Source organism: Neoarius graeffei, chromosome 23 (assembly GCF_027579695.1).
Source record: "Neoarius graeffei isolate fNeoGra1 chromosome 23, fNeoGra1.pri, whole genome shotgun sequence".
NCBI classification, from domain to species: Eukaryota; Metazoa; Chordata; class Actinopteri; order Siluriformes; family Ariidae; genus Neoarius; species Neoarius graeffei.
Window position 1 is genome coordinate 25,569,998 of NC_083591.1, and position 24,476 is coordinate 25,594,473.

At 45.5% G+C, this 24,476-nt stretch overlaps 1 protein-coding gene across 2 annotated transcripts in view; it reads left to right on the top strand.

Annotated features, from left to right (window-relative positions):
* LOC132871637 (integrin beta-1-like) overlaps positions 1 to 24,476 on the top strand; it is a 156,287-nt gene that overhangs the window by 92,956 nt on the left and 38,855 nt on the right. For both annotated transcript variants that reach the window (XM_060905966.1, XM_060905965.1), the window contains exons 11-12: positions 2,848 to 3,050; positions 21,255 to 21,493. In XM_060905966.1, coding sequence (XP_060761949.1) covers positions 2,848 to 3,050; positions 21,255 to 21,493 — 442 coding nt within the window. The remainder of the gene's footprint in view (positions 1 to 2,847; positions 3,051 to 21,254; positions 21,494 to 24,476) is intronic.

Below are 24,476 nucleotides of genomic sequence, written 5' to 3' on the forward strand. Positions count from 1 at the left end.
GGAAAGAAAATAAACAGAGGGTCGAAAATACAAAAAAGGAGGCAGAAAATGCTAAACGAGTTTTAAGGTAGGACAAATGGTTACTTTTCTGAGGCAGCCCGCCGTGGCTGCCTGCAGGCTCATTTATTATAGTCCATTTATTTAAAATAGTTGATGTAAAATGTTTATAGTTATGTGATGGTTGTCCTGATTTAGACTGGTTTTTTTTTGGGGGGGGGTTTGCGCGATGTTGCATCCGGGTCCAGATTAGGGCAGAACCGGCCCTGGCTACATTTCAGGTGTAGTTTGTTTTATGAATGTATGTACTTGCATAGATGTGTACTTGGTCTTCCAATATGGCGCCTAACAAAATCTCGCGGCGCGGTGACGTCATGCGGTAGCCCTCTATAGGGCCTGACTAGCCTTTGGTAACACACTAAATGAATTATCTTTCATTTTTGGCACTTTTTCTGTTTGTGTAGATGGGAAGACATACTGAGAATCCAAATCGCCAACATTTGAAATAATAATTGTTTTGAATTATTTCTTGTCTTATTTAATGAAGGTTGTAATAGAATTAGCCTACATTTGGCTTAAGCTGGATGAGACAGAGACATCATTTTATAGCCATTTGTTAAACAGCTGACAGGGAACGTAATTAACCGTTCCGGGAACGAAATTTTTTTGTTCTAACCGGTTTGGGAACGTCTATTTAATGGTGGAACCCAAAACCGGAAACGTTAAAATTCCGTTTCTGTTCGGAACGAACCAATAGGAAAAAAATTCTGGTTCAAAGCCCTGCTTAACACTGTTGGCAACCACATCATAAAGCTGTCTAATCTCTCTAATCTCTCGGATAGTTTTGACAGAATCATTCAGTACCAAATTCAGACAATGAGCCGCACAGTACACATACAAAGCAAGGGGCTCCCGCTCCGCTATTCTCGCTTGAACACCAGAATAAATTCCACTCATGTTCGCTGCGCCGTCATAACCCTGTCCACGGCTTTCACAAAATGCCACCGAAGAAGAAATGATAACCTTCTGTGGGTCAGATAAATATAAAGTCTGTGTTTTCTGCAGGTTTGTACATACATCGTAATTAATATTTTCATATCCAGAGTGCCTAAGTTCCCACAGAAATGTATAGTCCCTTAGCTCAGGCTTCATATTTATAAAGTGCAATTGCAAATAATTAATTGCGTGCAAATATTTATGCTGAAATTAAAACTATACAATACCACACCATAAGTACATCAAGTACATTACACATGCACCAGATAAGCTCACCGTGTATTTATGTTACAGAGCCATGCAGCATATTACAGAGGGGAGCTGAGAAAGCCAAGCACACATACATCTGGAGGGAAATTTCATACATATTTTGCAAGTATTTTACAGGGAAATGGTTAGTAATTTATTAGCTGAGAATGCACCAGAAGGCATGTAAATTTAAAAATTTTCGGGGGGCATGCCCCCAGGACCCCCTTGCATTAGCATGCCTTTGGCATATTCCAGAGCCGCCTACTACTTTTTTTTAGCTGGCTACTTCAGATTTTCTGGAGAACCCATTGTTTTGGAATAGAGTTGGCAGTGGGAGGGGTATTCAATGAGAAGAGTGATTTACCCCTCCCACTGCCAACTCTATACCAAAACAAGAGGACATACATTTTTTGATGGCCATTTAATTGTTCAAATCAATGGAGCAAATGTAAGTTTTTGTACTTGATTCATTCCTAAGACTTAACAGAATCACCTCAAGTGACCAAAACAGTTTATCACAATGGGTAAGGTAATGTTTTTTCACACGTTCCAACACAGTTCTAAAACTGCTTTTTACATCTTCATTTGTCTGTTATTTTTTTAAAAAGTACAATCATGGCATACATACTACATAGATATTATTGTAGCCGAACTTGTGCTGAATACAAAAAAAGTCATATGACAATAAAATACAGCTTAGATTTGTTGAAATTGACATCAGAGCATGCCAAAATCATTAGACTGCCAGAAAAAACGAAGAAGGAAAGGGAACAAACAAGTGATGGTGCGCGTTTTATTTAACTCAGGAAGCTTGTAAAGATTATGCACTACACCGCACGCATATCAACCAATATGCTCATAAGAAATAGAAGAAATATTTGCATTTACTCAAGTTGATCTTCGGCTGGATCGAGTCAAAGTTCAAAATGACACTGCTCAGTGTCATTTTGATTTTCATCATTTGATTTTCAGTGTCATTTTGACATTCATCAGTGTCGCAGTCCTCAAGATCCAATGAACTGCTGAAATTGTCATCGTTGTCCTGAATCATCCGAAGCGCCTCCTGACCATCAAATTGGCATGCCATCTCGCAACAGGTTTTACCTCGAAAAAGGTAGCCAAAACTATAGCTGCCATATTTTATCCTCTTTATGGTAGGTGTGCCCACGGCAAAAGAGAAACCAATCGAAATCGAAAGAGTGAAAGCAATTAAGTTTTTACCATGTGAATAATATTTTGTGAATGTGTAAGTGGGCACTCAGCACTCTGAGTCCGGTGTGACTGAGTAAGGTGACAAGTTTTATGTTTCATTTAGGTAATTAAAAAATATAATATTATTTAGGAGTGGGCACACAGGAAAGTGTGAAGTATAAAGTTTCTGTCAATGTTTATCATGCTTGTATGATAAAAACTCGCTAATATATTAATCTAAATACATGACCTACTCATTCTAATCCTGCAGAGCTTTGCCGGCAAAGCTCTTGACCCCAGAGGGCAAAACCCACCAATCCTATTTTATCTGATGAGCTCTTTCGACTTTCTTTTTTTAGTCACGTCATGACAGTGTTGTAGAAATATGCACCAATGTTCCTGTCTGTCATGCAGGTGACCTTTGATATAGTCATCACCACTAAGGGCTGCCCATCGCATGGTACACCAGAGGTGATGAAGATCAAGCCACTGGGTTTCAATGAGGAGGTGGTGATTAATCTAAACTTTATCTGTGAGTGTGAATGTTCCAAAGAAGGAATCCCCGAAAGTCCAGACTGTCACTTTGGCAATGGAACCCTTGAGTGTGGAGCATGCAAGTAAGAGATGCAGTCTCAAATACACACGAGTTTGTGATCTGTTTATTTCCTGCATGAGTTTAATTTCAAATTCTCTTTTTGGTTTACTAATATTTTTACTGAATTGGATTGAACATTCCCTAATCACAAATTTTTAAATATCTCATTTGGCACATTACATGGATATTATTAGTGAAATTCTATTATAAATTTTTAACTTGATACTATTTTTCATTATTTAATAAGTCAGAATTAAATTTCCAAGATGCTTTGTTATTATGATTACTTTCTATTTTGGTTTCTACTCTAAGGATGAGCTTTTGAGCTGTTAAACGTGCTTTAGTGATGGAGAATTCCTTGACCAATTTGAGCACATTAATACCAAGCCAAAAATCAATTCTAAACTTAGAATTGGTCTTTGTAATCTTTTACATGGGTTTAAAGATCTCCATATATCTAACAGGGAATGAAAAGGGAATAATTGCTAAAATTTAGAAAACCATCATTTAAATGGGAGACCTCTAACTAAGACACAGCCTGATGGATAAGCAGCTTTATATTCCATGACTAGAAAAGCACTTGGAGAGCGCAGACCTCCGCCAAGAATCCTTTAAAAAATTCCGGGATCCAGACGGTGAGCCGGATCACCGCCAAAATTTAATGGATTGTTACTTGTGCCCAGTCACACCTCTGGAAAAAATTTCAGAGCAATCCGTTCATCACTTTTTCCGTAATGTTGCTAACAGACAAACCAACAAACCAACGCTACCGAAAACATAACCTCCTTGGCGGAGGTAAAAAACACACACACATTTTAAATGGGAGACCTCTAACTAAGACAGCCTGCTGGATAAGCAGCTTTAAATTCCATCATATATAAACCAGTAGGGGGCAGTCTTCAATAAGTAGAACCATAGCTATATAGTGTCCATTTTTGGTTGAGTTCAGTTTATTTTTCAGTTGTTAGAATAATCAGGGGCACAGCAAAAGTCATTTTTACCCTTTTTTCAGTACTATGAACACTAGCAAAATCTAATATGCTGACTGCTGAAGTGGCTTACCCCCCAAAGGCGCAAAGGGCAATGAGAAAGTAGAGAATGACTGACTCAAGACTCTGTTCAAAGGCAGCCCAACAACAGTTAACCCATTTGACCACTAAGGGGTGCTATAATAAGGAAAAACATGTTTTTGCTCATTATTCATATCTTTGGTCGAAAATCATGATTGATATTTGAATTCTTACCTTTTTAGATCCATGTTGCCATTTTCTGTTCTGGCATTGTGTTCGACAGCAAAACCTCTAAGCAGGAACTCTCAGTAATGCAGTAATCTCAGTATGTAGAGTACTAGTCAAAAGTTTGGATACACCTTCTAATTCACTGATTTTTCTTTAATAATTAAGATGCTTCATGCCTTAAAGTAATGCTAGACTGTCAGGGAAGCCATTGTCTAATGGTTAGAGAAGTGGCTTTGGGACCAAAAGGTCCCTAGTTTGATTCTGTAGACCAGCAGGTATGGCTGAAGTGCCCTTGAACAAGACACCTAACCCCAGGCTGCTCTGGGTACATTGTATGTCACTCTGGAGTGTCTACTAATACCAGTAATATAATTTTTAGTTGAATGGTTCTTGACATATATATTTCTACTGTTGTCGAGTAAGGCTATTTACTGTATTATTAGTTACTGTTTGATGGTCTCAAAAGTATTAAGAAGGCAAGAAATTCTACTAATTAACTTGACAATACACACCTTTTAATTGAAAAGCATTCCAGCTGACTACCTTATGAAGCTGGTTAAGATAATGTAGTAGTGTGCAAAGCTGTCATCAAGGTAAACGGTGGCTAATTCAAAGAATCTAAAATATGAAACACATTTTTAAAAAAATTTTTGTTTACCACATAATTCCATACAGGTTCCAGATGTTTATTTCATAGTTTTAATCTTCAATATTGTTCTACAGTCTAGAAAATAGTCAAAGTATAGAAAAACTTATGAATGATGAGGTGCATTGAAATTTTTTACTGGTACTGTATCTACACCAAACTTAGTGAACTGACTCATGACCCAGGCACAATTAATGTGAGTTAATCCAGCAACAGTTCAGATTCAAGTTTATTGTGAAGTACGTTCCCACATACAAGGAATTTGCTTTGGTGATTGGTGCTTGAACAATTAAGATAGAAGAATTTAGCAAAGACAAAATTAGCTATATACATAGAATAAAAAAATAAGAAGAATCTAGACTATACAAATTTGAAAAGTTGACATATTTTAGGGGTGTGTGCATGAGTTGTTTTGAAGTCCAAGCTGTACAGTATGTCCCAGAATGTGCAAAAATAGGTCACATGATGAAGATGGAGTCATAATGTGAATGTGTGAGAGGAAAAGAATATGTGCAGTGGGTTAAATAAATAGCCAAACTGTGCAGTGTGTGCCAGAATGTGCAATAAAAGTTCACAGAATAAAGATGTATGACATGATCTTGAAATGTGCAAAATCACAGTTCAGAGACGAAGTGCATTGATATCACAGATTGTAAGTGTGAGGTTAGAGTCAGTGGGGGTCTCTGACCCTACTGATGAGGCCAGCCTCAGTGGGGAAAAAGCTGGCCTTATGGTGTGAGGTTTTGGTTCTAATGGACCGCAACCTCCTACCAGAGGGGAGTGATTCAAAAAGTTTGTGTCTGGGGTGAGAGGGGACGGCCACAATCCTTTCTGCTCTACTCCGGGTCCTGGACTCGTACAGGTCCTGAAGAGATGGAAGGTTGCAGCCAATTGTCCTCTCAGTAGAGTGAATGATGCGCTGCAGTCTGCCCTTGTCCCTGGCAGTGGCAGCAGCGTACCAGACGGTGATGGAGGAGGTGAGGATGGACTCGATGATGGTGGTGTAAAAGTGCACCATCATTGTCTTAGGCAGATCAAACTTCAACTGCTGCAGGAAGTACATCCTCTGCTGTGCTTTCTTGGTGAGAGAGCAGGTATATGTCTCCCACTTAAGGTCTTGAGTGATTATAGTGCCCAGGAAATTAAAATACTCCACAGAGGTTACTGAGGAGTCAAACAGGGTGATGGGGGAGGGTGTGGCAGAGCTCCTCCTGAAGTCTACAATCAATTCCACTGTCTTTTAGAGCATTAAAGGAACAGTCCACCGTACTTCCATAATGAAATATGCTCTTATCTGAATTGAGACGAGCTGCTCCGTACCTGTCCGAGCTTTGCGCGACCTCCCAGTCAGTCAGACGCAGTCAGACGCGCTGTCACTCCTGTTAGCAATGTAGCTAGGCTCAATATGGCCAATGGTATTTTTTGGGGCTGTAGTTAGATGCGACCAAACTCTTCCACGTTTTTCCTGTTTACATAGGTTTATATGACCAGTGATATGAAACAAGTTCAGTTCCACAAATTGAAACGTGGCGATTTTCTATGCTATGGAAAGTCCGCACTATAATGACAGGCGTACTAACACCTTCTGCGCGCTTCGGCAGCGCATTGATACGGAGCTCAGATATCAATGCGCTGCCGAAGCGCGCAGAAGGTGTTAGTACACCTGTCATTATAGTGCGGACTTTCCATAGCATAGAAAATCGCCACGTTTCAATTTGTGGAACTGAACTTGTTTCATATCACTGGTCATATAAACCTATGTAAACAGGAAAAACGCGGAAGAGTTTGGTCGCATCTAACTACAGCCCCCAAAAATACCATTGGCCATACTGAGCCTAGCTACATTGCTAACAGGAGTGACAGCGCGTCTGACTGCGTCTGACTGACAGGGAGGTCATGCAAAGCTCGGACAGGTACGGAGCAGCTCGTCTCAATTCAGATAAGAGCATATTTCATTATGGAAGTACGGTGGACTGTTCCTTTAAGCTCTAAGTTGTTCTGCCTGCACCAGGACACCAGATGGTCAATCTCCCACCTGTAGGTAGACTCATCCTCATCAGAGTCTACACCCAATAACGGTGTTGTCATCTGCAAACTTTAGGAGCTTGACAGACTGATGACTGGAGGTGCAGCTGTTGGTGTATAGGGAGAAGAGTAGAGGAGAAAGGACGCAGCCTTGGGGGGATCCTGTGCTGATGGATCAGGAGTCAGAGATGTGTTTCCCCAGCGTCATGTACTACTTCCTGTCAAACAGGAAGTCAGTGACCCACATGCAGGTGGAGTCAGGCACGCTCAGCTGGGAGAGCTTGTCCTGCAAAAGAGCTGGGATGATTGTGTTGAAGGCAGAACTGAAATCCACAAACAGGATCCTAGCATAAGTTCCTGGGGAGTCCAGGTGCTGGAGAATGAAATGAAGAGCCATGTTGACAGCATCATCTGCAGATCTGTTGGATCTGTAGGTGAACTGCATGGGGTCTAGAAGCAGGTCAGTGATGGCTTTAAGGTGGTAAAGCACAAGGCGCTTGAAAGATTTCATAACCACAGAAGTCAGGGTGATGGGTCTGTAGTCATTTAATCCTGTGATCCTTGGCTTTTTGGGGACAGGGATAATGGTGGAGGCCTTGAAGCAGGGTGGCACATGGCATGTCTCCAGTGAGGTGTAGAAGATATTTGTGAACACCGGAGACAGCTGATCAGCACAGTGCTTCAGGGTAAATGGTGAAACAGAGTCGGGGCCTGCTGCTTTGCGGGGGTTCAGCTTCTTAAAGAGCTTGTTGATGTCCCTCTCCAGAATGGAGAGAGTTGAGACTGTGGTGGTTGGTGGATGGGCCTCCAGGGTGAGAGGTTGTAGAGAGGCCCCAGCAACATTAGAGGTGGCAGTGGTGGGCTGGAGTATGGAGTCATGGGGGATGTCATCAGGACAGTCCCATTGTCTTTCAAAGCGACAGTAGAACTCATTCTGTTGGTTGGCCAGTGGGGGGTGTTAGTGATCTGTCTGAGCCCTTTCCAGACAGACGTAGAGTCGTTGGCTGAGAACTGGTGTTGGAGTTTCTCAGAGTACAGTCGTTTAGCTTCTCTCACCACCTTGCTAAACCTGTTCCTAGACTCTTTAAACCTATTCCTGTCCCTGTCCCCATTTCTGAACGCTTCTTCCTTTTGCAACCTTGGCTGTCTGATCTTATCTGTGAACCAGTTTGCCATTATTGTAACTCACCGTGATTCATGATGGAACGCAACAGTCCTCACAGAAGCTGGTGTAGGACGTCACAGCCTCTGTGTACTCATCCAGACTACTGGCAACACTAGTCTCCTAACCTAAAATCATTTGACTTGTGTCAAATTTGACTTACATCAGTTACCACATTTGACCACCGAGGGCACTGAACCCCAATAGGTGGCCCGCGGGCCACATTTGGCCAGCGAGAGCCAAATGTCTGGCCCACACTGACCTACTTGCACCAACGCACCTGTCTTAACATGAGAAATAAAGTGCGCACTGCTTTGTTATTTTGACCTCACCCCACACCGTACACTTGACCTTCACCGTACACTACACCGTACACTTTATGACCGCCAGTGTAGGTCGTGAAAGACACAAGTCAAGGCGTACTGCACGCATATCAGCTAAGTCATCTGCCATCTCAGTGAAATATCGCAAGTAAGTCAGATGATGTTAACTGTGCTAAATGAAGAACGACATGGTCTGCACAAAAAAAAGCACAAACTGGACCAGGAAAACTGTCAGTTCAAATCTGACTGAACTGATCAGTTTTGTTTATTTTACTGGAAGACACCAATGCTAAACCAATATGCTTAATATGCATGCAGACCATAGCTGTCTGCAAAGTAGATAATCTAAAACGGCACTTCAATACTATGCATGCTGCCAGTTTCAATGCCAACTATCCTGCAAAATCAGATCAACGCAAACAAAAAATAGCAACAATATGCAATGATATATAAAATATATGTAGATAGGTCCAAATTAGAGGTGTGTGTGTGTGTATATATACAGTGGTGCTTGAAAGTTTGTGAACCCTTTAGAATTTTCTATATTTCTGCATAAATATGACCTAAAACATCAGATTTTCACACAAGTCCTAAAAGTAGATAAAGAGAACCCAGTTAAACAAATGAGACAAAAATATTATACTTGGTCATTTATTTATTGAGGAAAATGATCCAATATTACATATATGTGAGTGGCAAAAGTATGTGAACCTCGAGGATTAGCAGTTAATTTGAAGGTGAAATTAGAGTCAGGTGTTTTCAATCAATGGGATGACAATCAGGTGTGAGTGGGCACCCTGTTTTATTTAAAGAACAGGGATCTAGCAAAGTCTGATCTTCACAACACATGTTTGTGGTAGTGTATCATGGCATGAACAAAGGAGATTTCTGAGGACCTCAGAAAAAGCGTTGATGCTCATCAGGCTGGAAAAGGTTACAAAACCATCTCTAAAGAGTTTGGACTCCACCAATCCACAGTCAGACAGATTGTGTACAAATGGAGGAAATTCAAGACCATCATTACTCTCCCCAGGAGTGGTTGACCAACAAAGATCACTCCAAGAGCAAGGCGTGGAATAGTTGGCAAGGTCACAAAGGACCCCAGGGTAACTTCTAAGCAACTGAAGGCCTCTCTCACATTGGCTAATGTTAATGTTCATGAGTCCACCATCAGGAGAACACTGAGCAACAATGGTGTGCATGGCAGGGTTGCAAGGAGAAAGCCACTGCTCTCCAAAAAGAACATTGCTGCTCATCTGCAGTTTGCTAAAGATCACGTGGACAAGCCAGGAGGCGATTGGAAAAATGTTTTGTGGACAGATGAGACCGAAATAGAACTTTTTGGTTTAAATGAGAAGCGTTATGTTTGGAGAAAGGAAAACACTGTATTCCAGCATAAGAACCTTATCCCATCTGTGAAGCATGGTGGTGGTAGTATCATGGTTTGGGCCTGTTTTGCTGCATCTGGGCCAGGACGGCTTGCCATCATTGATGGAACAATGAATTCTGAATTATACCAGTAAATTCTAAAGGAAAATGTCAGGACATCTGTCCATGAACTGAATCTCAAGAGAAGGTGGGTCATGCAGCAAGACAACGACCCTAAGCACACAAGTCATTCTACCAAAGAATGGTTAAAGAAGAATAAAGTTAATGTTTTGGAATGGCCAAGTCAAAGTCCTGACCTTAATCCAATGGAAATGTTGTGGGAGGACCTGAAGCGAGCAGTTCATGTGAGGAAACCCACCAACATCCCAGAGTTGAAGCTGTTCTGTACGGAAGAACGGACTAAAATTCCTCCAAGCCGGTGTGCAGGACTGATCAACAGTTACCGCAAACGTTTAGTTGCAGTTATTGCTGCACAAGGGGGTCACACCAGATACTGAAAGCAAAGGTTCACATACTTTTGCCACTCACAGATATGTAATATTGGATCATTTTTCTCAATAAATAAATGACCAAGTATAATATTTTTGTCTCATTTGTTTAACTGGGTTCTCTTTATCTACTTTTAGGACTTGTGAAAATCTGATGATGTTGTAGGTCATATTTATGCAGAAATATAGAAAATTCTAAAGGGTTCACAAACTTTCAAGCACCACTGTGTGTATATATATATATATATATATATATATATATATATATATATATATATATATACACACACACACACACACACTGTATATAACAACTTTCTAGTTTTGTTAAACAGAGGACCGGGAAGCAGGCTTCAGAACGTGCATTTTTCAGTAGCAATTTAACGCACAAACATACCCACATGTGGGGTGATGCTGTTCTCTCGCTCTCTCTCTCTCTCTCTCTCTCTCTCATTCCTGACTGCCTAAGAGACACACAGAGACACAGGTTAATAGACAGCTAGTAATTTGACACAGGTGCACCTCCTCACATGCTACCTGCTGGTTCAACCTGCCTCCTCACGGTTCACAGCCAACGCTCGACCATGCCCCCACTGCCACAATATATTATCAGCACAGGTAGGTCTACCTGCTGGGCATTTCTGCCTGAAGCACCTCCGACAGTGCCGTTGGGCCAGCTGCAGGGTCATCAGACGGGAGCCACCCTTCCCTGATGTTTTGCTCCTTTAATCCCAGAACATCTTGGGGTGGTGGAGCAGCGGCAGGGATGTCTCCCTGCCACCTTCTTCAGCTGGCCCTAGGATCCCTGTTTACCCCACACTTTATTCTTTCTGTGGAGCCACAGCCAGAAACTTCCTCTTTCTGCCTCTTCTGCCAGACCATTTGTGAGCTGGGATGTTACTGAGGCAGCCATATGATGGTCAGACAGGTCATCCATGTAGAGCCTTCCAAGGCTTCAGACAGGTTGATGCAGGAGTGGAATTTTCTCACCGTCAACTGAGAAGCAGATGTTATCATTCCTGACTCCCTTCCAGATAGACTGTGGGACTTGGCTGACTTTATTCTCATTCTGGCCCATGCAAGCAGCTCCTCAAACCTCTTTAGAAGTCTGACAGTGCATGCAGCTGTCTGGAGGAGGGTGGTGACATCATCCATGTAGCTTCTTATAGCTGGGAATCTATGACCTAATTGAGACCTGACTCCTCGAACCATCTGTCTGCCACCAATTAGGATGATCTCAAACGCTGCTGTAAATAAGATGGGAGAGATAGAACAACCCATTGCTATTCCCTTCTCCAGCTGGTGCCAACCGGTTGAAATTGGCTTGGATGTGTAGCAGATGTGAAAAGTGTTAAAGTACTTCTCCACTATGGTCTGGATGCATGGTGGAACATGGAAGAAGTTGAGCGCAAAGGTGATCAGCTGGCGGGGAACAGAGCTGTAGGCATTTGCAAGGTCCAGCCAAACTATGTGGAGATCTGATCTGTTTCTCTTGGCTGTCTGGATTTGAATTTTTTTTTTCAAGAATTATTATTATAATAGCATTTTTCACAAATTGCTACTGTCATTTTGCCAGTTTGTTTACATTCTATGTGAATGATTTTGTCATATGTTTTGCATAAAGTTTTTATTTATCAAATTTGCAAAAAAATAAAAATGCTCTGTTTCTCAAAATCCAGTGAATGTGGATAGAATAAAACAATTATTCCACTCAGTCTCATCATACATGCCTTACAGCCAGCTTGTGGAGCTACGTGCTTCGTCAGCTATCAGCTCATGTATGACTCAATTTCGTGGAATAACAGGGGCTTGAGCTATTTATCCCAATTACATGCAACCTCACTCACAAACTTCCAAATTAAGTTTTGAAGTGTTTGGTTGAATCGTTCTACCAAACCATCTGTGGGTGATAAATGCTGGTGCAGATGGTTTTAATCCCCAATAACTCAAAGATTGTGATGTATGCGTGACATGAATGTAGTGCCTTGGTCAGTCAGGATTTCTTTGGTAATCCTGACTCAGGAGATAATTTTAAACAGTGCCTCTACCACATTGCATATGGAAAAGTTACACAGCGGGACTGCTTCCAGATATTGCATTGCATAGTCATCTAGGACTAAAATAAAGTGATATCCTTGTGCCAACCAATCTAATGGCCCGACGAGGTCCATGCCAATTCTTTTGAAGGGGGTCTCGATTGGAGGGAGAGGGCACAAGGGCGGTTTTGGAGTGGCTGCTGGATTCACCAGCTGGCATTCGCGGCAAGCCGCACACCACCAACTGACATCCCCACGATTCCCTGGCCAATAGAACCGGGCCATTATTAAGGCTAGTGTCTTATCTTGACCAAAGTATCCAGCCATCAGATTAAAGTGAGCTGCATGAAATACGAGTTCCCTGTGGCTCTTTGGGATCAATAATTGGGCTCTTTGTTCACGGGTTTGAGTGTCCTGGGTCACTTGGTACAACCTGTCCTTAATAATTGCAAAGTACGGGAAGGAGGATGTTGCATTTGGCTGTAGAGTTTCAATTACTCTCATTGATTACTCTCACTTGGTTAAAGGCATGACACAGAGTCTCATGTCACATTTGTTCTAGTGGGAACTCCTCAAGGGAATCCCCAAGAGAGAGAGGGGGGCGGGCCACTCCTCATATCGCTCTGACACGGTGCTGATGTGGACGGCTCTGAGATGGCTTCCCCAGTCAGTGCCACACTGGAATCCTCCCGTAATGTGTTACTGCAGGACCCACGCACTACTACATGCTCCATTAAATCTTTAAATCCTGGCCAGTCTGTCCCCAGAATTCATGGGTGGGTGAGGCGCGGGCTAACCGCCACCTCTACACTATGCTTTTTGCCCCGAAATGGGATGTGGACTAGTGGATATTCATGAACATCCCTGTGTACACACAAAACTTTCACCACTTGTGCTCTCCCCAGTGCCTCATCTTGAACCAGGCTTTGGTGGATTGAGGTCTGATTACAGCCGGAATCCACCAACATGTGATATGTATCCCCTTGAATACTTACTGGTATGTGATACACTCCAGCCTGATTGAGGGTGGTCTCTGGCGCGTCGGGGATCCGGACCACAGCTCCCATCTCCATCGCAGAGTACTGGCCCTGGACATGCCCGGGTTCCCTGCAGCACCAGCATACTTGCCCAGGCTTCACCTCTGCACTGGTGATTTGGGGATCACTCACCTGGGAGGGGAGACAGACACAGAAGGGAAAGAAGGGAAGGGGACACCACAGGCATGACAAGCAGGCTGTGGGGGGGCCGGCCTCCATTTCTGTGGTGGGGGAACGGGGCAGGGACGGGAAGAGGTGGGGGGGAAGGGAGAAAGGAAGAGAGAGAAGAGGCAGGATATCTGGCTCCTGCTGGAACTGCTGCTAAATGTTCCTCTACCAACTCGATTGCTCAATCCAGCGATGGCACTTGACCCACTCCGCTGTCCCTTCTGGTAGCTGCGTGATGAACTGCTCCAGCACCACCACACTGATGATCCCCTCTGCGTTGTGGTCTTCTGCTTTTGGCCGAAACCAAACGGCTGGCCAACTTCTTCCAGTGTCAGCATGTGGAAGTGCTGACAGTGTTGGTTCTTGGGAGTGGCCGATACGCTGCAGGATGGCTTGCTTCTAGTCAGTGCAATTGAGCTGACTGTCAATGGGGAGCTGTTGCACGGCAAGCTGGGCTTCTCCGGACAGCAGTGGTAGTAGACGAGCCATACGTTGTTCAACCAGATACCCCCACACCTCAGCCGCTTGCTCAAATAGAGCAATGAAGGCTTCCAGGTTGTCATGCGGCCCCAAATTCACGAATGTGACATGGGATGGGTCCACAGTGGTGGCGGTCGAGGATCCCACCAACATGAGAAGGTGCCAGAACGCCTGGCAATCTTCCTGCTGGGCCAGCAGAAAGGCTTCAAAGCACTTTTTTTGCTCCTTTCAGAGGGTTATCAGCACTTTGTGCTGGCTCTGTTGGGCAGCAGCAAGGGCATGGATGAGTTCCTTGAGCAGGGAGGACTTCATGGGTAGTTCCCTTCAGTATCCCAGGTATTCAGCATCACTGTAGTACGTCCCTGGGTGGGTGGAATACTGAAGTGCAGACAGCCAGAGGATGATGTCAGCACAGACTTTATTTTCTCTAATCTTTAGCTTTTCAGCTAAATTCATTAGCTGACACCCCCACCACACACACACATGCGCGTGCGCACACACACACGTGCTCTGGTCGGGAGATACTTCGCCTGTTTGCTCTCTCCCTCTTTTTCTCTGCTTTGTCAACACTGAAACAAACACACACAACATTAATTGACAACAGGTGTGATCATTTTGCCACTCACCTTCCCTGGCCCTGCCCTCAATTCACAAACTGACTCTTGACCACGCTCCTGCTGCCACAGTTGGCTATAATACACTGTTTGAACTAACTTGCTACTTTGGTACAAACTAGGCAGTACCGGTACTGTGTTGTGGCATCTCTGCTGGTAAAGGCAGTGGTTTCGCTCCCACTCCCAGCATAGGGGTATTGTGAACCATTGGCGTTATAGTTAGCTCAGGAGGTTTCTGCTTGAGCTAACTTAATATATATTTGTTGCAACTCTTGTTGGTAACCTGCTGGTGTAATGTGCTCACTCCCTCTCCCAGTATTTATTATTCCTGGTGTTTTGTATTTTGCTGGCTGCCACTATGTTGAGCAGCCATTATTGTGTGGCCTGTATGGCTTCTCTGCAGCCAGAAGATGGCCATGACATGTCTCTTGTGCCTTGGCCTTGAGCGTATGAGGGAGGGTCTCTCAGAAGATCCCTGCATGAACTGCAGCTTCATGCCTCGGACAGTGAGGGCTGCTAGACTGGCTGAAGTGGAACAGCTGTTGGGGCATGGTCCATCACCAGAACAGTTGGCCCAGTGATCAAATCCAGCCCAATCTGGCCGGTCAAAGTGCAGGCTGCTGAGACTGAGGGCGCCTCCTCCAGGAAGAAGGCCAAGGAATCCAAACTTGCCTCCAGAGTGAACCAGCTGACTGAGGAGCTTAATCAGATGAAATCCCTCTTCCTAGCCTTCCAGTCTGGAGCTGGTGCAGGGGATGTAGAGGTTTCTGCTCCTCCTGCGGCCGTGCTGGCTCAGGAGAATGAGGTACTCTCAATGGCGGCTTTGGCCACCGAGTTTGAATATGGGGCAGATGAGTTCTCCCAAAATGCAGCCTCCTGTGCCTCTGAGGTGAGCTCACATTTTTCGGCCCGCAGTTCTGGGGCTGGTTCAGAGGATAGCTCTATGGGAGCCATCATTCCTTTGGCCCTGGCCCATTTGCAGCTGGATGCTCCACAAGTTCAGCCAGCTCCTACCAGTGCTGCTTTTTTTTTCCCGACGTGGTCTAACCCCTGCTACCTTTACTGTGCCTCCATCAGATAAATACTTAAGGGAGTTGCATGCATGCTGGAGGGATTCTAGAGCCCTCTCTCATTCAACATTTGATGGCCAAACCCTGGCAGTCATGCAGGATGTAGCCAAGTTTAGCTTGGGCCACATGCCAGCGATTGAGCGGACTATAGCTGCTCTCATTGTCTCTCCTGATGAAAAACTGAGGCCAGATGCAAGGTGTCCTCGCCCCCACTGTCGGGTTATGCATGAGCTGGTCTCCAAGGCCTATGATGCAGTGGCATGCATGGGGCACATAGGTAACTCATTGTCACACCTAATGCTCACTTTTTCAGCATCCCTGCAGGAGGCCACTCTGGATGATTCCGTACACAATTTTAGTAATGCATCTCTGCATATTTTTGCACTTATGTCCAGAGTGGTGGGATGGTTGATTTCCACCCTTGTCCAGGCTTGCCACCAGGTTTAGCTGGCACAGGTGTCCCTCACTGAGACATGCAGGAGGACCCTCCACAGTGTTCTGGTGGAACCTGGTGAGCTGTTTGGGTCTGATGCCTTACAGGCACGGTTTAAGCCAGGCAAACTAGACAGCAGTTTTCTGGGTTTCATAGGAGTGTGCCTCCTCTCAGCAGGCCTAGGGGTTCCTTAGCTGCCACCCAGCGCTGCTCTCATCCACCAACTTACCCCAGTGGTTACCCTAGGTAGCGCCCAGCTCAGCAGCCTGTTCAACTGGTGGCCCAGGACTTTCAGGCCCCTGGGTGCCTGTCCTCTAGAAGACCTCAGGCCTTGGCTGCTACCCATCATCCCCCTAGGACAGGGGGGCCAGACAGTGAGGTTTTGGGGCCGGTCGTTGGCTGTTTTTCACAGCAGCAGCTCAGTTACTGGGCTACTTCCACCACAGATCCCTGAGTGATTTCAACCTTAACCCATGGGTACAAACTTCAGTTCCGACGCCGGCCCCCAACCTGTGGCTGGGTCAAGATGTCCATCATACATGACCTGTCAAAAGTCCTAGCCTTGAATCAGGAGTTTTCTGTACTCCTGGACAAGGGTGCCATCAAGCCAGTAGATCCCCTGTCAGTACCCCCCAGTTGTATTTGGCCTACTTCCACATAAAAAAGAAAGATGGTGGACTCCACCCTGTCCTTGATGAAAGGGGACTCAACAGGTTCCTGAAAATCATGACGTTCCATATGCTCAGTATTGCAGAGGTTCTGCATACTGTTGCCAGAGGGGAGTGGTTACATCAGTCGACCTGAAGGATGCCTACTTTCATGTGTCCATTGTGCCACACCACAGGGCAGTCCCTGCGGTTTGCTTTTCAGGGCCATCATTTTCAGTTCAGAGTGCTCCTGTTCAGCCTCTCACTCTCCCCATGGGTGTTCATCAGGTGTGTGGCAGCAGCCCTCTCACTACTGTATTCACAGGGCATGAAGGTCCTGCCTTATCTGGACAACTGGCTCATTTGTGCGCTGTCCCGGTCTCAGGTGGCCCAGGACATGGCGCTTCTTCTCACACAGCCCAGCTGGGTCTCAGGGTGAATCTCAAAAAGAGTTGTCTGGTTCCTACACAGAGCATAATTTTCCTGGGGGTGGCTCTGAACATGGCCACCATGAAAGCTTGTTTGCCACCTCAGTGGCTGGACAACATTCTCTGCCTCCTTCCCCTCTTCCGAGAGGGCAGATGGTTACCCTATATCCAATGTATGTGTCTTCTGGGCAAATTGACAGCTGCCGCAACTGTGGTCCCCTTAGGCTTGCTGTTGCTGCCTCCCCTTCAGAGGTGGCTGAACAGTTTCCACTTGGATCCCAAGTGGCACTGGCACAGGAAACTCGAGGTGTCACAGCATTCCCTCCTTGCTGTAGGTCTGTGGAGAGAGAGGTCATTTCTGCTCCAGGGTGTACCCATCCTGTCAGGAGACCATTGTTATGGATGCCTCACTCTCAGGATGGGGTGCAGTGTGACAGAACCAGACAGCTCAGGGGCTGTGATCTGCTCAGGACAGCACAGAGCATATCAGTGTACTGGAGCAATGGGCTGTGCACATGGCACTCAATCACTTTTTACGATTTCTGAGACGGAGGCATGTGCTTGCACAGTCAGACAACATCTCAGCTGTCATTCAAATAAACCACCAGGGGAGCACCAGGTCTGCACGGTTGTTCCAGGTGTCTCAGGACCTCCTGATGTGGGTGGCCCCCTGCCTAGCCAACCTGAGGGTGATTGTATTTGCCCAGGGAGCAGAACCAGGCTGCAGACTTCCTCTCCCATTGCAAACCTTCTAGGCAAGGATGAAGGGAGGGAGTGGTGGCTTCATCCAGAAGTGGTGCTCAACATCTGGGACATCTTTGGTGAAGCAGAGGTTGATCTCTTTGCCACAGTGGAATCAACCCATTACCCCCTCTGGTTCTCCTGGATAGAGGAGACCAGCCCTCTGGGCTAGGATGCTCTTGCCCACAATTGGACAGAAGGTCTCCTTTATACATTTCCACCAATCTCTCTCTGATTCTTCCAATACTGCAGAGGGTTCTCCAGCAGGGCCACAGACTGCTGCTGGCAGCCCCCTTCTAGCCAGGGAAGACATGGTTTCCTGTGCTGCACAGGGTCTGTCGCAGCTCACCATGGCACCTCCACAAAAGGAAGGATCTCCTGTCTCAATTGGGGGCCAGATTTGGCATCCCAATCCTTGCCACCTGCAGCTATGGGTCTGGCAGCTGCAGGGCCCAACCTGCTGCTGAACAATTATATAGACACTATCTGCAATACTGTGCTGAATGCCAGGGCATCCTTTACCCGGGTCCAGTACAAGAACAGGTGGCAGCTGTTCTCTGCATGGTGTTCCAGCAGGGATGAGTACTCACTGCACTGTTCAGTTCCCACAACTCTGGAATTCCTTCAGTCACCCTTAGAGGATGGTTGGTTCCTGTGTGGTGGAGATGGTGAGGGTATATGTGGCAGCCATTTTGTTTTGATATGCTCAAGTCTCTAACAAAACGGTGGGGTGCCATAGACTTGTGTCCCTCTTTCTGAAGGGAACTTTGAGACTATGTCCCCCACAAGCGCTGAGAGTTCCAGCATGGGATCTGCCCCTGGTGCTGGATGTCCTATGTTTACCTCCCTTTGAGCCTCTGGCTCAGGCGGAACTGAAATGGATGTCTGCAAAGACTGCTTTTTCCTCACAATCACTTCAGCAAAGCGTGTTGGTGAGCTACATGCCTTGTCTGAGTGACTCATGTTTGAGGTGGAACTCTGCTGGCTCAGGGCTCATTCTGTGGCCAAATACAGCATTTCTTCCCAAGGTTCTGTCATGTTCAAACTTTAACCAACTGATCCATCTGGCACAATTTAACCCCCCAGAAGGTGAAGGGGAGGATAACCTGAGATTGCTGTGCCCCATGCAGGCTTTAAGAATGTATGTAAATGCGACCATGAGTATGCGGCAGTCTGAACAGCTGTTTGGTCAGGTATTGCCGCTTTTCCACTACAAACGCGGCTGAGTCGGGCTGAGCCGTGCCGTGCTGAGTTGGGCTGAGTCGAGCTGAGCGGGGCTATTGAAGTTGCATTTCGACTACAACCGCGCTGAACCGTGCTGGCTGGAAGTGGGTGGACACATTGGGTGGAGTTAGCGAAAGTGGGTGGACGTCACGTGATGTCGTTAAGCGGCGCAAACAGTGACATCAGTGATCTTTTAAGCGGTAGTCTCACGACCCGGATAGTAAACAATAAACATGGAGGACATGGAGTCGTTAGTGTTACTGGTCTTGGTGTTGTGGCTTGTTGTCACCGACAACGCCAACAGATGCTGGCAAGAGCGTATAGATGAGGCGAGGCACATAAGGCTTCATAATTCTCGTAATTCTCCTTCTTCCAGGTTTACGGTGTTTACAGATCCCAGCGTGCTCGCGGGGCGTGTGTGGGCGTGTGAGGACACTCCTCCTCACCAATCAGTGCACAGGGGAGTGTCTCCTCACGCCCCCAGCCTCACTCAGCTCGGTTTGGCTCGCTTCAGCCCCACTCCAAAACCGTGTGAGTTTTGGGTGCTAAGCAGGGCTGAAGCGAGCTGAGTCGTGCTGTAATGAGGTAGTCGAAACGCGAGCCGTGTCGGGCTGAAGTGAGCTGAAGCGAGCTGAAGTGAGCTGAAAAAGGGTAGTGGAAAAGGGCCATAAGGTGATCCTAAGAAAGGCTTTGCTCTCTCCAAACAGCAACTGCCTCACTGGATTGTGGATGTCATCACCCACACATAAAACAGGTGGTCATCCCCTGCCATCCAGGGTGAGGTGCCACTCTACTCAGGCTGTCTCCACATCATGGGCGGCCTTGCGAAGCATGCCCCTGAAGGCCATATGTGCTGCAGCATCATGGGCATATCCTACACTGTAAAAAATTGAAAACTGAATTTGAGGAGAAAATTCCTGAATACTAGTGAAATTATCTTGCTGCATAGACAGATATTTTTACTTGATAAGACATCTTAGAATAATTTAGTTGCAATCTAGAACTAAGTTTAATAATCTCAGAATTGGTGTCTTGTATTTTTCTAATGGGAAATGCAAGATCGTTTCAATTATTTTCAAGATATTTTCACTTGCTAAGATATTTTTTTGCAGTGTAGCACCTTCTCCAGATTCTATCGGGTAAATGTTGCCACTCCCACCTACTGAGTGTGGTCCTATTGCCTGGGTCTGCTGCTTCCTCTCAATGAGGGTTGTGTTGGGATTCCTCATGACTTTGTTGTCATGGGTCATCCAGTGCTTATACACCGCCTCTGGCAGTCAGGAAGGATGAAATAGAACAAAAGTTATGTATGTGACTACAGTTCTGGATGACCGCCAAAGCGCGCTGTCACACAGACTCCTTGTGATTTTGTGAAAAGATTCTGCAAGAATAGATCTTCTGATGTCACAGGAACATACAAGTTCGCCAGGGTCATAGGTGTCTTTGTTGGTATTGGTACTTGAACCCGTGCATGTGCAAGATGGAGACATTCAGTGCTTACACACTGCCTCTGACAGTCATCCAGGATTCATAGAACCATAGTTACATACATAACTTTAATTTTAGGCATTACTCTTCATGTCTTTGGTCGAACAATCTGCTTGTTTTTTGTTGGTTTGTTCCCCCCCCCCCCCAAAGTCAGGCCTTTTGTGATCCTGAGGTCATAACATGTTGCCATTTCCATATGTCATGGCAAAGCCATGAACATGAAGTGAGCTCATATCTTGGCCAATCCTTGGTCAGTTTACATGAAACTTTCTGTGTGTGAATAAATCCAAGCCTTTGGCAAAATGACATTAATTTTCCATGGTAACTATACCCTGCTGGTATGCTTGGCCCCCTCATTGCTGCTCACAGCTATATTTTTCTGAATGTTATAAATTTTAATGGCAAAATACTAAGTCCATAGGATCTTTGTAAAATTTACAATTTTGGATAATAAATGTTCTGAGTTTGAGTCTTTTTCTTACTTTCTATATTTATTGATAGCATTCTGGTGAGCCATTTGAAATTGTGCTGCTTGTTATATAAATGTGTTGTACAGTAACACTAAAGACTCTTTCTTGTGATTTGCTAGATGCAATAAGGGACGTATTGGAAGGGTTTGTGAATGTAGCAAAGATGATGTCAGGGCAGAGGATCTGAATGCAAACTGCCGCATGGACAATAGCACAGAGATCTGTAGCAAAAACGGAGACTGTATCTGTGGAACGTGTGAATGCAAGAAACGAGACAATCCAGAAGAGTGGTATGAAGGGAAGTACTGTCAATGTGACAACTTCAACTGCGACCGATCCAACAACAAACTGTGCGGAGGTGAGACTGCACTTGAATTCTGTCATGTATTTCAACATCTGTATTGAATCAGCCATATTAATATAGTTGTCCTTTGTCCATTAAATATGTAATTTCATCCATTCATGTGAGCAGTGATATTTCACCTTTGGTGAGCACAAAGAGCCATACGCCAGTCACTGGTGGGTTCAGTTTAATTTACTGCCAATTGCCATCACTGCAGAGGCATAGTACATGACTGAGAAAACCCATTTGTAATAGAACTTTATGGTCCAGAGTGCCTGTTTGTGCTCGAATAAGCTGCTTGTCAGCCATTCTGTCGACACTCTGCAATGCTCCTTCCCAGGCTTGTCTGTGAAGATTCTCAATCATCCAGGTCGTAGTAAACTGTGGGTGGTAGAAATGGGCAACTGGACTTGCTTGAAAATTCTTGAAAACGTTTCACCTCTCGTCCAAAAGGCTTCCTCAGTTCTGTCTGACTAATAGGGAGTATCAGATATTTATCTTCTCCTGGATCAGAATCAGAATTCTGATGACCAGCTCATCTACGGTGTCATTGAGGCATCATGTTGGTGTGGGTCACTGGAGGCTGGGTGTGAACGGCGAGTCATTAGGGTGATCAAAGGACGATCACCCTAACGGGCGATCCTTTGATCACCCTAATGACTCGCCGTTCACACCCAGCCTCCAGTGACCCACACCAACATGATGCCTCAAATGGCCTTTTTCAGCTCACTTCAGCTCGCTTCAGCTCACTTCAGCCCGACACGGCTCGCGTTTCGACTACCAAAAACCAGCACGACTCAGCTCGTTTCAGCCCTGCTTAGCCCCTAAAACTCGCACCGTTTTGGAGTAGGGCTGAAGCGAGCCAAACCGTGCCGAGTGAGGCTGGGGGCGTGAGCAGACACTCCCCTGTGCACTGATTGGTGAGGAGGAGTGTCCTCACATGCCCACACACGCCCCGCAAGCGCGCTGGGATCTGTAAACACCGCAAACCCGGAAGAAGAATAATTACGAATTACGAGAATTTCTGAAGCCTTATGTGCCTCGCCTCATCTATACGCTCTTGCCAGTATCTGTTGGCGTTGTCGGTGACAACAAGCCACAGCACCAAGACCAGCAACACTAACGACTCCATGTCCTCCATGTTTATTGTTTACTATCCGGGTCGTGAGACTACCGCTTAAAAGATCACTGAATCAGTGATATACAGAGCATCGTGGACGAGTTCGCGGAGCGCAAGGCTCACCGTATGCCCTTCAAATAATGCGCGCAGTAGGCTATTGATGTTTTATTATGAGCCATGTACAGTATGTCGCCGAATGTTTTTTTGTTTGAGTTACATGTTCGTTTGAAGGACTTAATGTACAAAATAACATAGTTGCACCCCGTAGTGTTGAAATTGGTAAACACAGTGCATTCAGTGAGGTTTGCACCGCCCTCCTTTTATTTCTGACTCTTCCTGTCACCGTTGCAACCTCTGAGCACTCATTCGTATGCCCTTCAAATAATGTGCGCAGTATAGGCTATTGATGTTTTATTATGAGCCATGTACAGTATCCTAATGTTTTTTGTTTCTGAGTTACATGTTCGTTTGAAGGACTTGATGTACTACTAAATAACATAGTTGCACCCGGTAGTGTTGAAATTGGTAAACACCGCAGTTGCGGACATTTTGTAACCTAAAATGATGTTATGATAAGCTTTAATAAAGGGCCCGGTCATTTGCCCCGCCCCCGGCCCGGCTCTGACTTGTTCCGCCACTGTTTGCGCTGCTTAACGACATCACGTGACGTCCACCCACTTTCGCTAACTCCACCCAATGTGTCCACCCACTTCCAGCCAGCACGGTTCAGCGCGGTTGTAGTCGAAATGCAACTTCAATAGCCCCGCTCAGCTCGACTCAGCACGGCACGGCTCAGCCGCGTTTGTAGTGGAAAAGCGGCAAATGACATCTTAGATGAGCTGGTCATCAGAATTCTGAAGGCCAATTTATGCTGACAACCCAGTCCTCGCAGACGGCGCCGCAGATAGCGTCTGCGTAGCCCCCCCACCTTCGCAGACGCTCTGCGCGCACCTCCCAAAAATTGTGACCACCGCAGAAGCCTCGCAGACAGCGTCGCAGACAAGAGGGCTCTGATTGGTCCACTCTACATCCGCTGTACACGCACTTCCGCTTCCCTACTTTCCCGGTTTGGTTTGTTTTCACGACCGCCATTTTTAAAAAACACGAGCGAAGATGGAGCATCACGAAGAGCGGTTGATCGAGGAAGTGAGGAAGTACGTACATCTATATGACTCCAGTTCTAGTCATAATAAGTAACCGGAGGATAAACACTCCACTAACCACACCCACCAACTACTCCTAGCGATTTCGCGACTTCGCGCCTCCTTGCGTTGTGGCGGTGAATAACATTGCGCACGCCTATTACTCCCCGCTCAACGATAAATTACAACTGTCTGCGAAAGCTTTGTCACAAGAGCATGCAGAGGCCTTGATTCTGATCCAGGAGAAGATAAATATCTGATACTCCCTATTAGTCAGACAGAACTGAGGAAGCCTTTTGGATGAGAGGTGAAACGTTTTCAAGAATTTTCAAGCAAGTCCAGTTGCCCATTTCTACCACTCACAGTTTCCTTCCCAGGCTCAGCCCCATCCCAGGCTGAAATCCCATATGATTCTCCTGTGAGATTTGGGAACAACTGGATGACAAGAAATGCACTAAAACCAAAATAAACACTTGCTGCAGTTTTCCAAATTTTGCAATCAAATATAAGATAGTGTAACACACTAGCAATATACTCAATAAGAAGAAATGTTACTTTTTCTCCCATGTAGTTTTTTACTGGTACAAAGGATGAAGCTGGACACAAAATTAATGATGTTTTAGCCTACTCTCTTTGCATTGCTTACAGTTGCTTTTACTCCGATTTCTCCAGTTTCATTCCATCTCCCAAAAATATGTTGGTAGTTGTTTGCCTACACTAGATTGCCCCTAGCTAT